The sequence below is a fragment of the Neomonachus schauinslandi genome, chromosome 2, assembly GCF_002201575.2.
Source record: "Neomonachus schauinslandi chromosome 2, ASM220157v2, whole genome shotgun sequence".
In the NCBI taxonomy this organism is placed as follows: Eukaryota; Metazoa; Chordata; class Mammalia; order Carnivora; family Phocidae; genus Neomonachus; species Neomonachus schauinslandi.
The window spans coordinates 43,748,255-43,762,229 of NC_058404.1; the positions used below are offsets into that span (position 1 = coordinate 43,748,255).

The 13,975-nt window shown below is 56.8% G+C and overlaps 1 protein-coding gene across 1 annotated transcript; it reads right to left on the minus strand.

The window, feature by feature from the left end:
- Positions 1–520: 520 nt before the first annotated feature.
- On the minus strand, positions 521–12,060 carry LOC110588471 (phytanoyl-CoA 2-hydroxylase interacting protein). Its single transcript, XM_021698796.2, has 5 exons — positions 11,629–12,060; positions 7,692–7,885; positions 6,286–6,460; positions 4,308–4,425; positions 521–2,633 (listed from the first exon to the last, which is right to left on the minus strand). Exons 2-5 carry the CDS (start codon positions 7,854–7,856, stop codon positions 2,099–2,101), a joined length of 993 nt encoding a protein of 330 aa, XP_021554471.1. The 5' UTR covers positions 7,857–7,885; positions 11,629–12,060; the 3' UTR covers positions 521–2,098.
- Between the last annotated feature and the right edge of the window lie 1,915 nt (positions 12,061–13,975).

The window sequence follows — 13,975 nt, forward strand, 5'->3', positions numbered from 1 at the left end:
CATTTGGTCCTGAGCCAGGCAGTGTCAGTGAGGTGACTCTAATTTTTCTGGAGCTTTTCACCTCCAGCAGAAGATCATTTTAATAAGTCCATAATAATAGACGCAGAGGTGACTCAGATCTGCAAATGAGGAGCCCTGCTGGGGAGGGGAGAGTTGGGCTCTGGGCGAGGGAAATTCAGCAGCATCTGGGTCTGACGCAGTGGCAGGCTGCTGCATTGGGAAGGGCTCCAAATAGGGGACCTTGCTAAGGTCTTCAGATTGCCACAGGTTCCCCTCTCATAAGGCCTCAGTTTCCCCTTCCGCAAAGTGCAGGGTAGCACCAAAAGACCTCCAAAGTCCCTTCTAAGCTAGAGATACGGCTTTGCTTTCTGAGCCCTGCCTCCCGCAGCAAGATCTGGAACACCTTGGAGACAGTTCCAGATGTCTTGTCCTGGGGGACATCCCCAGTTGGGTTCCTCTGTGATTGTACAACTTGCCTACCCCACCCCTCCCAGAGCTCAAAGAGATTCGGGGCTCTCAGGCCATGGTGGTTTATTGATGCACGTCGCAAGCACAACAACGCGGGTGTGCCCCCAGCTCAGGGCAGACACAGGGCCAGGGGAGAGCAGTGGGCCACCCCCCAGAGCAACGCAGTCAGCAGAGGGGGAAAAGGCCTGGGGGGCCATGTCCTCTCCTCCATGCTTCTCCCAGGGCCCCCAGACCTGCTCCGTGCCACCGAGACAGCTGACCACACCACTCCCTGTGGCTACACAAGAGGCGACCAGCTGTCCCACCTGCGCCCTTACTGAGATAGCCTTGTTGGCCTTCTGGCCCCTTCGGTACTTCATCACGGCGATCTGGCTGTCACTGTGGGGGCTGCTGTCCTCCGCCTGCCATCACCTCCACCATCCCCTGAACAGCTAGCTGCCTCCATGCACACCTCCACCTGCCCCCCGACTTGGTTCGTTTATCCCAGGGGTCCGCCCTCACCACCCTCATGACCCATGCCAAAGTAGGAAATAGGCGAAAACGCTGGGAGTCCCCCGAAGCCATCTCCAAGAACTCCCCAGGGAAGGGGCTCTCTGCCAACGGGCTGGCGGTGGGCAGCAGACGGTGCCGGTGGGCGGGGCGTGAGGTGCGGTGGCAGGGAAGCCACAGTCCAGATCACACGCAGGCACGGTGCAGTCACGGCCCCGTGGCAGAGAGAGTGAGCAAAGCGCACAGTCAGGCAGGGTGCAGGGGCTCTTGGGAAAGCCCTCAGTTCTAGTTCCACACTGGGTCCCCTCGGGGCAGGAGGCGGCCCCCTTCGGGCTGAGAAGGGTTACCTCTGGGTCTCAGGGGTCTCTGGCCCCCTCCTCGACCCCAGTGGCTGCCACCGCAGACCTCAGTGCTCTGAGCAAGGGAGAAGGTACGCTGGGGTACACATCATCTCCAGAGGAGAAAGGAAAAGTCCCAACAGCCCGGAGCCCCCAAAGCCAGGAGGAAAAAGAGGGCCCCTTTCTAGAGGGCAGGTGGAGAAGGGGAGGGACAGCTCTCCCCATGCAGGAAGAGGGTGCTGGGGGGGGGTCAGAGCGGTGCAGGAGACTATGTATAAAGGGAAAGGGCCAGGCCTGGAGTCAGAAGCCCCCGGGGCCGGCACAGAGGGGAGGGGTATCCTGTGGTTGGCCCTGAGTGGGGTGGGCGGGGCTGGAGAGGAGCACCCGCAGCTCTCTGCAGCGCCTCTGGGGGCGGGCAAGCAACACGTGGGCTCTGGCCCGGGGTGGCTGCTCAGCGACAGCCCCTAGGCTGTAAGTTTCCATGAGGTGGAGGCCGGGATGAAGCAAGAAACAGCAGGACAGGGAAACCAGGAATGGGGAAATCTCCAGAAATCTACCCTCCTTCCACCAACCTACGGAGGCTAAGAAGCGTTACCAAGTCCACCAGGGGTGAATAGGCCACGCCTACCAAGGGGACACCCTCTGTTGCCTCTAATGCCACGGGGTGGGAAAGGGGGAGGCTGTGGCGTGGAGGGAGCTGGGGGGGGGGGGGCAGGGGAGAGAAAGCCAGCTCCCTGAACCTATGCCACCCATCGCCACCCTGCCTGTCATCTCTCCCTAGCCCCCCAGCTCCCCAGGAGTCCCTAGCGGCCCACACTGATGTTGCAGGTCTTGCAGCTGGGGTCTTTCTTGGCGTCAGCAGTGGACAGGCTCATGAGCTGGTGCCCGCTGATCTCCCCCAGGGTGCCCAGGGACAGGTCAACGGGCTCGGTATAGATGATCTCCAGGATGAGGTCCTGGGCATGGCGGAAGATCAGCTCCCCATCCTCCACGCTGCAGGTCAGGAACTTGTTGCAGGCAATGTCCAGGAGGGGCAGGCGGTCACGGCAGAAGCGGTCCCCCAGGGAGCCCTTGGGGGCCAGCACCAGGATGGCATAGTGGTAAGCTGTGTACATACAGTAGAAGTCTGCAAAGTAGAGGTTGGTGCTGGGGTTGAAAAGGCGCTGGGCAGGGATCTGGAAGCGCCAGCGGCCATAGGGGGAGTCCTGAGGAGGCTGGCCTGTGTTGAACTCTGTGTTGCAGCTGAAGAAGACCCCGTGGAGCATGCCGCTGGTTGGGGAGCCATGGCTGCCGCTGTTGTCCTTCAGGTAGGGCTGCAGCATGTTCCCGCAGTGGGTCCTGCCCACCCCGGGGAAAAATGCCAAAGGGAAGAGAAAATGCCGCTGGTTAGCTGGGCTGACGCTTGGCTGCTGTGTGTGGTTGAGAAGGAAGCCAGCCCAGCTCCCAGCTCTCCCACCAGCTGCCGCCTCCATCAGTCGCAAATAGAACATTCCAGAATGTGAGAGCAGGGAGAGCCCTGGAGATGGGCTGATGCAAGCCACTCCTTCACAGAGGAGAGATCTGAACCTACCACTCCCCATCTTAAAACCCTTTGATGGAGCGTTCATGAAAAGCAAGGCCATCAAGGTCTGGTCTTTCTGACCCCACCTCCCACCACCCCCACACCCACAAGTAACATTCTCCAGCCACACATGAACCCCAACTTTCCTGCCTCTGTGCCTTTGCAGTGCTCTTCCCTCTGCCTGGACTGCCTTTCCCTGGACCTCTCTTCACCTGGCCCAGCAAACTCCTAATCATCCTTCCAGGCCCAGCACAGGTGTCCCCTCCTCTCCAAAATCTTCCAGGAACATCAGGCACTTGTATTCAACAAAACTTTGCCTACTACGTGCAGGTACTGAATTTTACCCAACAATCACACGTACTTCTTACATTCCATCTGTCTGTACTGTCCCGCTGATAGACTCTGAGGTTTTCAAGAGGGGGGACTCTGCCCTTTATTCATCTTTACATCCTGGCACATATGGGTGCTTTCTCTCTCTTGCGTGCTTGCTGAGAAAGGAGCTGGAACTGGGCCAGTGTGCTCACCACTCACCTTGCTGCCTCTCTTCTTTAGTACAAAAACCAAACACCCCATTAGCTCCCTGCCATGCTGGGGTAGGGTGGGAGCACCCCACCCCCAGCTGAATGCAATGACAAAGACAGTAAGACTAACAGGTTGCCCTAGCCCTGCCTTAGAAGGACATGGATTGGGGCGGTGTCAGCAGGCCTGGGGAGGGTGGGCAGCCCCAGACCCGGCTTCACCCTTGCCAGGTCCTGGATGTCCCAGGTGACTAGTGACTTACTGGCTCTCTGCGCCTCAGGCTCCCCATCTATAGGCTGAAAGGGTTGGACCAGATCATCAATTGGATCAAATATTTTTGGACTACAGAGCCCCTCTCTTTCTTCCCCAAAAGATATTATACATAGGCAGTCGATAAGCAGTGAAATTGAAGCTGCTCCAGTTGATCGATAGATGTGGGGCCCACCGAGCCTCACCCTAATTTCCTCAACAACCCCTCAATACCCCCCTAAAATGCCCTGTGACACCTCCCTGGAGCCTCCAGCCTCTGCAGCACACAGTTTGAAAACTAGGACCCTTCATGCACAGAATCCTCTCACCCTGTGCTCCCCTCACCACCTCCCCCTGGGACCCAGGGCCTGAACTGGAGAGACAGCTGACCCTTGGCATTAGAAGCCAGTGAAAGGAACTGTCCCAAAGGAGGAGCAAACCCAAGATCTTGTTCACCCAGGCCAGTTCGCATGGTTCCCCCAGGCATCCCCGTCCTGAGAGCTCTCTCCTTCCCTGGAGCCCAATCCCCAGCAGCCAGCCTGTGATAAGAGGCCATAGGGACTCCGTAGGAGGGTCTGGCAAAGACAAGGTGGGCGTGACGTCAGACAGCCAGGGCTGTCCAGGCAAAGCAGAGCCAGGGGCGGAAGGCGAGACCCAGGCCCCTGCTGGGGGCCACGCCGTACCTGGCATGCTGGAAGTACTCCTTGTGGTGGTTGCGGTAGAAGACGGAGAAGCGGAGCATGCGGCCTGCGATCTGCTCAGCCTTCTCCTGCAGCTGGGCCAGGTGCTCCTTGGCATAATCTGCAAGAGTCCCGGCTGGTAAGGGCCAGGCTGGGTATCACAGCCTCATGCCCCCACACTCACCCACTGCACACGGAGTATGTCAGCCCACCTCCGTCCTCAGAGCAACAGGGGATACCAAACAGTCACAGCACCTTGGACCACATAGGAGCAAGCCAGGTGGCCCAGCTGGGAACATGGACAGCTGGATGCTGTTTGTCCTCATCACCCCTGCACTCTCATTGCCAGAGGCTCAGCTCTCTGAGTCAGAAAGGGGCAGGGGCTGCCCAGTTAGACAGTCATGCTGGGGGCCCCAGGAGCTGTGATCCCTGGCCATCCTCATGTGAAGAACACCAGCAAGCAAAAGAAGGATTGAGAGGGGAGAATTTGAGGTCCCCTAGGGGGAGCTCCCCAAATCCAGCAGGTAGGAGGCCATCCATACCACCCGCACGGAAGCCAGTTGTCATTATAGGTAGGGGCTCACGAGGAGCCTGCTGAGCACTGACGTGAGTGGGTAGCCAGAGCAGGGTCGGAGGCAGTGACTGCTTCGGCATCCTGGGAGAAGCAGGGAAGGCCGGAGACAGGATGGTAAGACCAGACACCTCCCAGGGCCAGGACCAGTGTCTGGGGCCCTGAGGCTCAGGCAGGGCTGCTGCCAGCCAAGACAGGGCCTTTGTACAAATTAGAAAAAGGTGCCCTTTCCTCCTTGCTGATGCAGCCCTGGCCAGGGTGCTGGGTTTGGCAAGAGTAGTGGGGACTGGACTGCAGCCATCCCCAGCTCCCCAGTTTGAATTAAACTCCCACTACATGTGGAGTTCTGGGGTAAACCAAGAGGCTTTTCCCGCAAGGAGTGGGAGCACCTCCAGAGTGGGGTTTTGCAGCCGAGCTAAGAAAAAGCACCGCTCGAAAAAGAATGGCAACTCAAGGAGACTTAGGGCATGGGCCTTGGCAGAGGATGGAGCCAGCAGCCTCAGAGGCCCGGGGCTAGGAATGTTCCCTGCCCCTTCCTTGTGACAGAGAGAGATCTGGAGCGGTCCCCCCTGTGGACACCTAAAGAGTGGACTATTTGTGGGGCAGGTCCTGGGTCATCCATTACCAGGTACACATAAGCCTGGTGCTTGTTCATACTGGAATTTGCCAACTTAATTCTGCTAAGAGGGTTTGCAGGACCCCTAAGTAGGGGTCAGGTTCCCAGGCTAAGTGGGGGCTCAGGGTGAGCAAATGGGATTATTATTATTATTACTTACTGACTGTCCTTCGACCTATCATGGATAAACAAAGTGTGGTCTATACATACAACGGGATATTATTGAGCCTTAAAAAGGAAGGACATTCTGACACATGCTCAACATGGATGAACCTTGAGGACATGATGCCGAGTGAAATAACGGAACTAATGCTCCAGTCACAGAAGGACAAATGCTGCGTGATCCCCCTCGCAGGAGCTACCGAGAGGAGTCAAAGTTACAGAGACACAAGTGAAATGGTGGTTGCCAGGGGCTGAAGTGAGGAGGAGAGCTGTCGTGTAGCGTACTGACCCATACGCTTAACTGGTTAAAATGGGAAACTTTGTGTTATGGGTATTTTACCACGATTCAAAACAGCATGCTTGCCCCGAGCCCGAAAAGGAAGTGCATCCCTGTTCGGAAGCGGTGTTGGCAGCCCAACTAGCAGTGATGACGTCTGCCTCCCCACCTCTCCATGTCAGACTGTGGGCTTGGCGGGGGGCGGGGGCAGATCTCGTTGGGGTGCCTCCCTGATGGCCGAAGCATGGTGCCCGCGTTCAGCAGGTGCTCATAGCGTCTGCTGGGTTAAGACGCAGCCCCCTTCCGACCCTAACTAAGACCGATGTGTCAAAGCAGCGAGACAGCACGGCCTCACCCCCGGTGCAGAACTCGACCGTCTCGCTCCAGCCGGACACCAGGTACTCCCCGTCACTCTGCTTCACGGCCGTCTGCACGGCCACGCTGTACTCCGTGCGGGGGCTCAGGAACCAGTGGCCTCTTACTGTCATGGGCAGTGGCACGGCTTTGGCCACAAGCTTGGTGGGGACATCCTGAGAAATGGGATGCAGAAGAGCCGAGAGTCAAACTGGGGGTCGCGCCCAATCTTGGCATTCCTCCAGACCTCACGCTCCCCAGACGGCCCCTAGGGTGCCCGAGGAGGGCCAAAATCTCAGAGATTCAATGGCTCGGCGCCCTGGCCACCATTTTCCTGCGGAAGCAAGCAGTGGCCATTGGGAAGGCCATACAGATACCCCCCAGCCCTCCACCCCTCAGTAATGCCCCCTGATGCCCGTTCTCTTGGGAACTAAGGAGAAAGGCCACGGGGGTGGAGGCCGAAAAGTTGAGGGCGGCGAGACCTCCGTTTTTGAGGGAGACTTTGAGAGCTCTGCACACTGCAGTGCCGTCTCCACGGCAACAGCAAATGCTGAGAGCCAGGGAGGAAGGGAAAATATGCCTTATTCTTTGGGGGGGGAGGGTTAAGGGGGTGGTGTTGAACATTCACGTCACCGTGGCAACTGGCCTGCCAAAAGACACCCAGATCGGGAGAGCCAGTTCCAAAGAGAGAGAGGGTGAGTAACCCACATGATGCAGTCGTCGTGGGAACCAGCTCCTTCCCACCTCACTCTTCCCCCTTCCTCTCTGCCAGCTTGAGGAGATGGGAGCCTTCTTCCCACCCACCCCCATCCCGGCTTTAACCCAGGGAAAGGACACCCCAGCCAGCAGAGGACTCTCCCATGCTGCTTTCTTAAACCCAGCCACCAGTAGGCCGGAGGGCCAGGGGCAGAGAGGATCACGGCGGCCCAAGAGGGGTCAATGAGGACCAAGCAAAGGGCCCCAGCCCTCCCGTGGCCCATGTTGCCCACACAGTCAACAACAAAGCTGCTTCCTGAGTCGGGGGCTTTGTCATACCCTGAGACTCCAGCCCCCGGTGTGATGTCTGTGGCCCCCCTCAGGTTTTCCCGCCCCGTCTGAAGCCCCAGTCGTGATGCCGATAATGGCGTTCACGGGGGCTGGGCCCCAAGCCAGACACCACGCAAACATTACCTCACTGAAGCCTCTCACAAGCCTGCGGGGGCTGGCATTATTATTCCCTTTTTACCAGTGAAGGAACTTGGGCTCAGTGAGGCTAAATAACTTTCCTAAGATTACACTGGGAGAAGAGCCTGGGTTTGAACCAGGCCTGTCGGACTCCCAACCATCACCCACCAGCAAGCGCTCCATTACCCTGCCTCCTTCAAGGAGGGGTATGAGCAAGAGGCCCTCTGCGCACCCTCCACTCACCCGGTGCTTGAACTTGTTGGAGTTCTTGTTCTCCTTCTTGTTAAGGTCAATGAAGTAATGGGTGACCCTCTCCAGGTCACTGTTCTCCATGGCCCAGGAGATGCGGAAGGAGTCACAGGTGATGTTGTTGACCTCGATGCTGTGGGGCGTGGACAGCAGCTCCATGCTCCTCTCTGGCTTGGCTCCTGTGGGGACTGAGGGGAGAGGAAGCAGTAGCCCCTTCCTCCCCACCAGAGTCTTCTGGAATGTCTTGCTCCCAGCATCCCTTGCAAATTGGAACCTTGGAAATCCACTGATTGCACCTGCCTCATCAAATCAGATGGGAAGAGTGCATGGGAAGATGGAGGGGTAGGACCAAGGGTGAGATGGGGTATCCCCCCTAGGGGGGCTCTTGGCTCTCCTCAGAGGGGTCTGCAGAGCAGACGGCACCTGACAGGTGGCAGAGGCAGTGGGAATGCTGCAAACACCGGGCAGGACAGATTCACAGCAGATGGAGCCGAGGAGGGGGGCCCTCAGCCAGCAGGCGTGAAAAGAGGAAGGGGTGGGGGTGGAGAGAACTGTATGAGGCCGGGTAGGAGAGATAGGAAGCGCCCACTGAGGAGACCCGTGTGAGGGTTGAGGCGGGCAGAGGGCCCTGGCAGCCAAGAGGCCAAGGGTGCCAGGTCGCTCAGGCTCAGGCCTCCCTTCTCCCTCGGGGTGACTCAGGGAGGGTCACCAAGACCAAGCTGGGAGTCCAAGCGCCACGGAGATGCACGTGGATACGCCAGTGGTGGGAGGGGGCAGCATGGGCCACAGCTCTCCTCCCACCCCTAACTTTGCAACTATCACTCTTCCCTTTCAGCTGATCTTCTGTTGCTTGACTCGTTTGAATAATTCGTTTTGCCTTTGACATCCACGACAGGCCGATATGTGACGATAATCGCCCAAGCATCATCTCATGCAAGCCTCGCCATAGGTAGGTACTTTTATTATCCCCATTTTACAGATGAGTTCACTGAGGTTGGGGCGATACCGAGATGCTAGAGGTCATGCAGCTATAAAGTGATTTGAACTCACATCTGATTCCAGAGCCCAAATTCTTTTTTTTTTTTTCAGATCTTTTTTATTTATTTGACAGAAAGACACAGTGAGAGAGGGAACACAAGCAGGGGGAGCGGGGGAGGGAGAAGCAGGCTTCCCGCTGAGCAGGGAGCCCGATGCGGGGCTCGATCCCAGGACCCTGGGATCATGACCTGAGCCGAAGGCAGACGCTTAACGACCGAGCCACCCAGGGGCCCCCAGAGCCCAAACTCTCTATCATTAAGCAAAGGTTGTATGCGCACATGTGAGTGTGTGTGTGATACGTGCCATGTGTATATGCGTAGCTACACATGGTTTCACTGTTATTTATCTTTCTTCCTTCTATCCTTCCCTTTCCAGTAGCTACATTTTCTCTTACCTTTCCTCTTTTCTCACCCCTTTGCTTCCACCTGGGCTGCTAGTCCGTGTATGAAAGGACCACACCCTGGCACCCACCTGGACTTTAGCTAGGAAGAGCCGACTCTGGCCCTGATTGTGGCCTGGCTCTGGGACAGGGTGGGAAGAGAGATGGGGAGGGAGCGGGGCGGGACTGTCTCTGGGACAAGAACACGAACGTGGGTTGGACTAGCTCCTGGGCATTTGCTTAGTGCCCAGCGGAGCTCGTGGTTTCCCGGTTCATTCCCAAGCCCCGTCCCAGCACACCTCAGCTTTCTGGAATGTTGTTTCCTTTCCTCCCCTTTCTGCTTCTTCTCCTCTCTTTGCCCAGGCGGGAAGGGTGAGGGTACCTTGTGCCTTCGAAAGCAGGGACTTCTATTTATAGCTTCCAGAAGATCCAACCCACACTTGCCTGTCACTTAATCTGTTGTGGAGCCTGGTATCTCTAAATTCATCCGTGGGCTGCCTGAGTGGCAGGCATAGGGGGAAGGATATGGGTGATGCCCTTCACCCGTTCCAGGGTGCTCCCTGAGCCCATGTTTCCTTTTGGCTTCCTACCCTAAATTATGAGCCTGCCTGTCGTGAAATTTAGCCAAATGTCAGTGGCTTGTGCGCAGGGAATCCTGTGGTAAACAAACATGGGGGTGCTACCAGGTCCACCCCCGAGAAAAGCAGAATAGGATTGGGAAACAGCTGTATAATAATAAACCAGTTTATAATTCATGGGGACAGATGTGGAGACTGGGGGAGTTGGCATCCTCTGGGCTCCCAGTGAGGAGCTCCCCAGGGAGATACACACATGCACCCACATGCACACACACACACATGCACCAACACAACACACCAACACAGACACACTCCCACCCCACAGAGGACCTGAGGGACCGCCTCCCACCCACAGCAGATTCAATCTATGCCTACCCCACAGGTGGGCACCTATTCCTGCCTCAATACTCCTCTCCTCAGACTCTCCCCCAGAGACAGGGCCAGCCATGTGGGGGGGGGGCTCCCCAGGACCTGGCTCATCCTTTCCTTTCTACAGTTCTAGAAGAGCTAAGATTACTCCCCCGTGCTAGCTTGGGAGAGTGGCCGTGAGTGACACTTGGGAGAACAGCAATGCCAGGGTGGACCAAGGGTGGGTGTGAGCCCCAGTTCTCCAAGCCCATGACTGGGGAAGGTCAGGGTGTGAGGGACAGGTTGAGACAGCACCTGAGGAACACCTGCACTGCCAAGACAAGCATTTACACACCCACACACAGGCAGGAACATGAGTGCACACGCAGACGCACACACGCACACATGCACCAAGTGTGCCCACCCACACCTGCCACACAAGGGCTGCACACACCTCCTCGGACCTTCTCGGTCCCACGCACTCACCTACGCACTCAGGTGCCTCCACCCCCTTCCACATTCTAAGAATGTCCCACAGTTTTCCCTCTACAAGCTGTCACCTCCACACAGACCCACACGTGTTGAAGTCCAGAGGCTCACGCACACACATATACGCACACCTTCTCGCAAGCCATATTTGGGGGAAAAAAAAGAAAGCCACAGGCGCCAACATGCACGTGTGCTACTTCCACAGAAGGCATGCGACCCGTATGCCGGCTTGCACACGCATGTACACTCACACGCACGTCAACCCCTGCCCAGATTCTGGTATTCTCTCTCCAATCTTCTCCAGGCTCGAAGACCCAGACTTTGAAAACGTGGTTTGTCCCTAGCCACACTCTGCCAGCCCTGATCCTCCACATGCCAACAGGTCTGCACACCTACGTGGGTCTGCGCACGGACAGTGGCTTCTGCCCACGCTCTCCACCTACCTACCCCTTTCTGCTCTGGAGCTGCCCCTCCCCACACAGAAACCCTTTGGTTACATGCACTGCCTCCCTCAACATGTCCTCCCACACCCATGACAAGTGGTATGTCCACCCCATAAATATACTGCCTCACGCTGCCCCCACCCACACAACCCAGAGGCTACTCGGATAAGTGATCCCCCCACACACGTAGCTCACGTGTACAAGAAACATATGTCCCTAAACATGCCACCCAGCAGTGGAAACCCACACAAGAGCCTAAGTGTGTGCATACAGAACTATCTACGCAAGCAAACCTCCAGTGGCCTCGCAAGCATGCATACGTGCTGTACACACCGATACCCCTTGCCCATGCCCCTCCAGAAAAGCCACCCACAAGCCGGGGGGGAATCTTCCCCTACCCCATTCTCCCTGTTGGCATCGCTGACTGCAGCAGAATGGTCACGGGATGACTAACTGTGGTGCCCCTGGGGACGGGACCCAGCTGTTAATCCCTTTGCCAAGGCCCTGGGGGACAGGGGACAAGGTCGTTGGCCCTGGCAATCCAGGTGGGCACCGTGGGCAGTGGCTGGCCCCTGGTGCCCCCAGCTCCTAGCCCCTTGCCCCCTCAGTCCCTCTCAGAATTGACAGCGGGATGCTCTGGGAGGAAGGGCACTCACCTGGCTCCACGGGGCTCTGCAGAGGAAGACCTGGAAGGGAGGGAAGGGAGAGCCCTCTGTGCCGACGTGCTCTCCCCAGGGAGAGGGGCAGCGGCGATGCCGGGGTCACAGGCAGTGGCGCTCGCTCGCTCCTCCCACTCCTCTCGAGGCTGCCAAAGAGGCTTCTTCCATGCCCCGCAGGCAGCTCCTGCCTGGCTCTGCAGCGCACGGCTACTGCCCCCAGACAGGCGATCTTCCCAGCCGAGCGCAAGGGGAGGCAAGAGCGAAATCACAGCAGCGTGGAGGAGAGTGAGAGGCAGAGAAGGCGAGAAAGAACGGGAGAGCCAGACCGAATCTGGCTCCACCAATGGGATCAGAGGCTGCCCAGCGTCAGGTGACAATAAGCAAGCTTGGTCCCTGCTCGCCTGGGCTGGTGGGAGGGGAAAGGGCAGAGGGTCTCCCAGGAAGCTCCGCTGATGTCCTCAGAGACAGCGGCGGTGGCTGCCACTTTTCCCCCCCGTTCTTCCAGAACAAGCTGCCCTCAGAAGTCCCTCCAACACACCTCGACTTGGAAATCTCTCGCTTGAATGCAGCCCCCGAACTTTAGGGTGCTGGGAGAGGGGTGGGGCTGAGCCCAGAGGCTTGGGAGCCCCCAAACAAGGATTCTGACTGGGGGAAGGGAAGGTGAGCTGTGACGGGAAAGGAGTACGGGGGTTCGTCTTCAGTCCGGATTCTCTCTGCGGGGACTTTGGCTGATCCATGGCTCCATTTTCTTACCAACTCTATCAAAAGATATTAGACCCGTAGAAGATCCCCGATCATCTAGGGAGAGTCCTCTGGCTGCTCAGGTGTCCCCAGGGAAAGGAATGAGAGAGAGAGAGAGAGAGAGAGAGAGAGAGAGAGAGAGGTTGTGGGGCAGCGAAGGGTGTGCAGAGGCAAGAAAGTGGGGGTGGGAAGAACGCACAGGGAGCTTGGAGTGTTCTCATCCCAACCAACCATCTGGGCTACGGAGAATACTATCTGCTCTCTTATTGACAGGCGGCTTTTCTACCACCCGATGAAAACCTCAGAGACGCCACTGTGAAGAGCACTCAAGGAAATCTGAATCAAACAACCAACAGTGACAAAGAGTATGCACAGTGTGGAAAAGCATGGGCTTTACAGTCAGACAGATTTGGTTAAAATTCCAGTTCTATCACTTTCTAGCTGGGTGATCTTGGACAAGTTACTCAACCTCTCAGAGCTTCGATTTCTTCATCTGTCAAATGAGACAATAAATACTGAATGAGAAATTATGTAAATCACTCAGCTGTGGGCCTGGTACACAAGAAGGGCCCAGTGACCCATCAGAACTGTTGTCATTGCCATCATTATTAATAGTGTCTGCCTGCAAGGAGCCCGTGGTCTTTTAGGGGGAGGAAAGGTGGACATAAAGAACAAGAAATATACAACCAAATTGCAGGGTACAGATAAGGATTCAGAGAAGGAGGAGTCAGAACCAGCTGGAGTCCAGCCAGAGCACAGCCAAGAGGGGACTGTGGAAGCAGGAACATGGTGGGGGGTGGGGAGGGCTTGGTGCAGGGGCAGCGGGCGGACCTCTCAGGTTCTGGCTGAGGGCTCAGAGTGCCATAGAAGGCATGAGCTGAGTGCAAGGGACACTCACCGAGAGGGACTTGGGGGCTGCAGACATCAGCAAGCAGCAAAGGTTAGAGGAGGTGACAGTGGACAAAACGTGAATATTTTACAGAAAGCAAAGACAAGCAGAAGCCAATCCTTCCCTAAATGGGTGTGGAGAACCCAAGCAAGTTTGGTCAGATCCTGAACCACAGAATGCAGCATGGTGCATTACACTGAGACAGGATTAAGCACTCCCTTGGCCAAACATAAGTAGGTCCTGCCCCTCGCACACCTACACTGAAATGTTGCAATTTTGAAGGGATGCAAAACGTAGTCTCATGGTTATGGCCAGCATCAGACATCTGGACCAAAACTTGGCCCTACAACTAACCTGAGGGTTGGTGTGAGCAAAAGTCAGGTTCTCTGAGACTCGGTTCCCCCCTTAAAAGGAAGACGTGTCCTAGCACAGCTCTGCCTCCCACCTTCCCAGGATGGCACGCGGAGTGCGCATGAGATCATGTGTCCCAAGGGTGAACAGTAGCCAACTGAATGCGCTTTTGTGGAGCTGTGTGATAGCCTCAGGGGAAGGCACAGACCCTGTCAGGGCTTCTGCTGCTTCCTACCTCTGAGGACTGCTCTTCAAATCACATGAGAAAACACATGGGGAGAAGAGAGCTTAACAACTCAAATAGAACGAATGCTATGTGAAACCAGACAACCGCCCAGATGCCCTTCTGCTGCAGTTTTATTT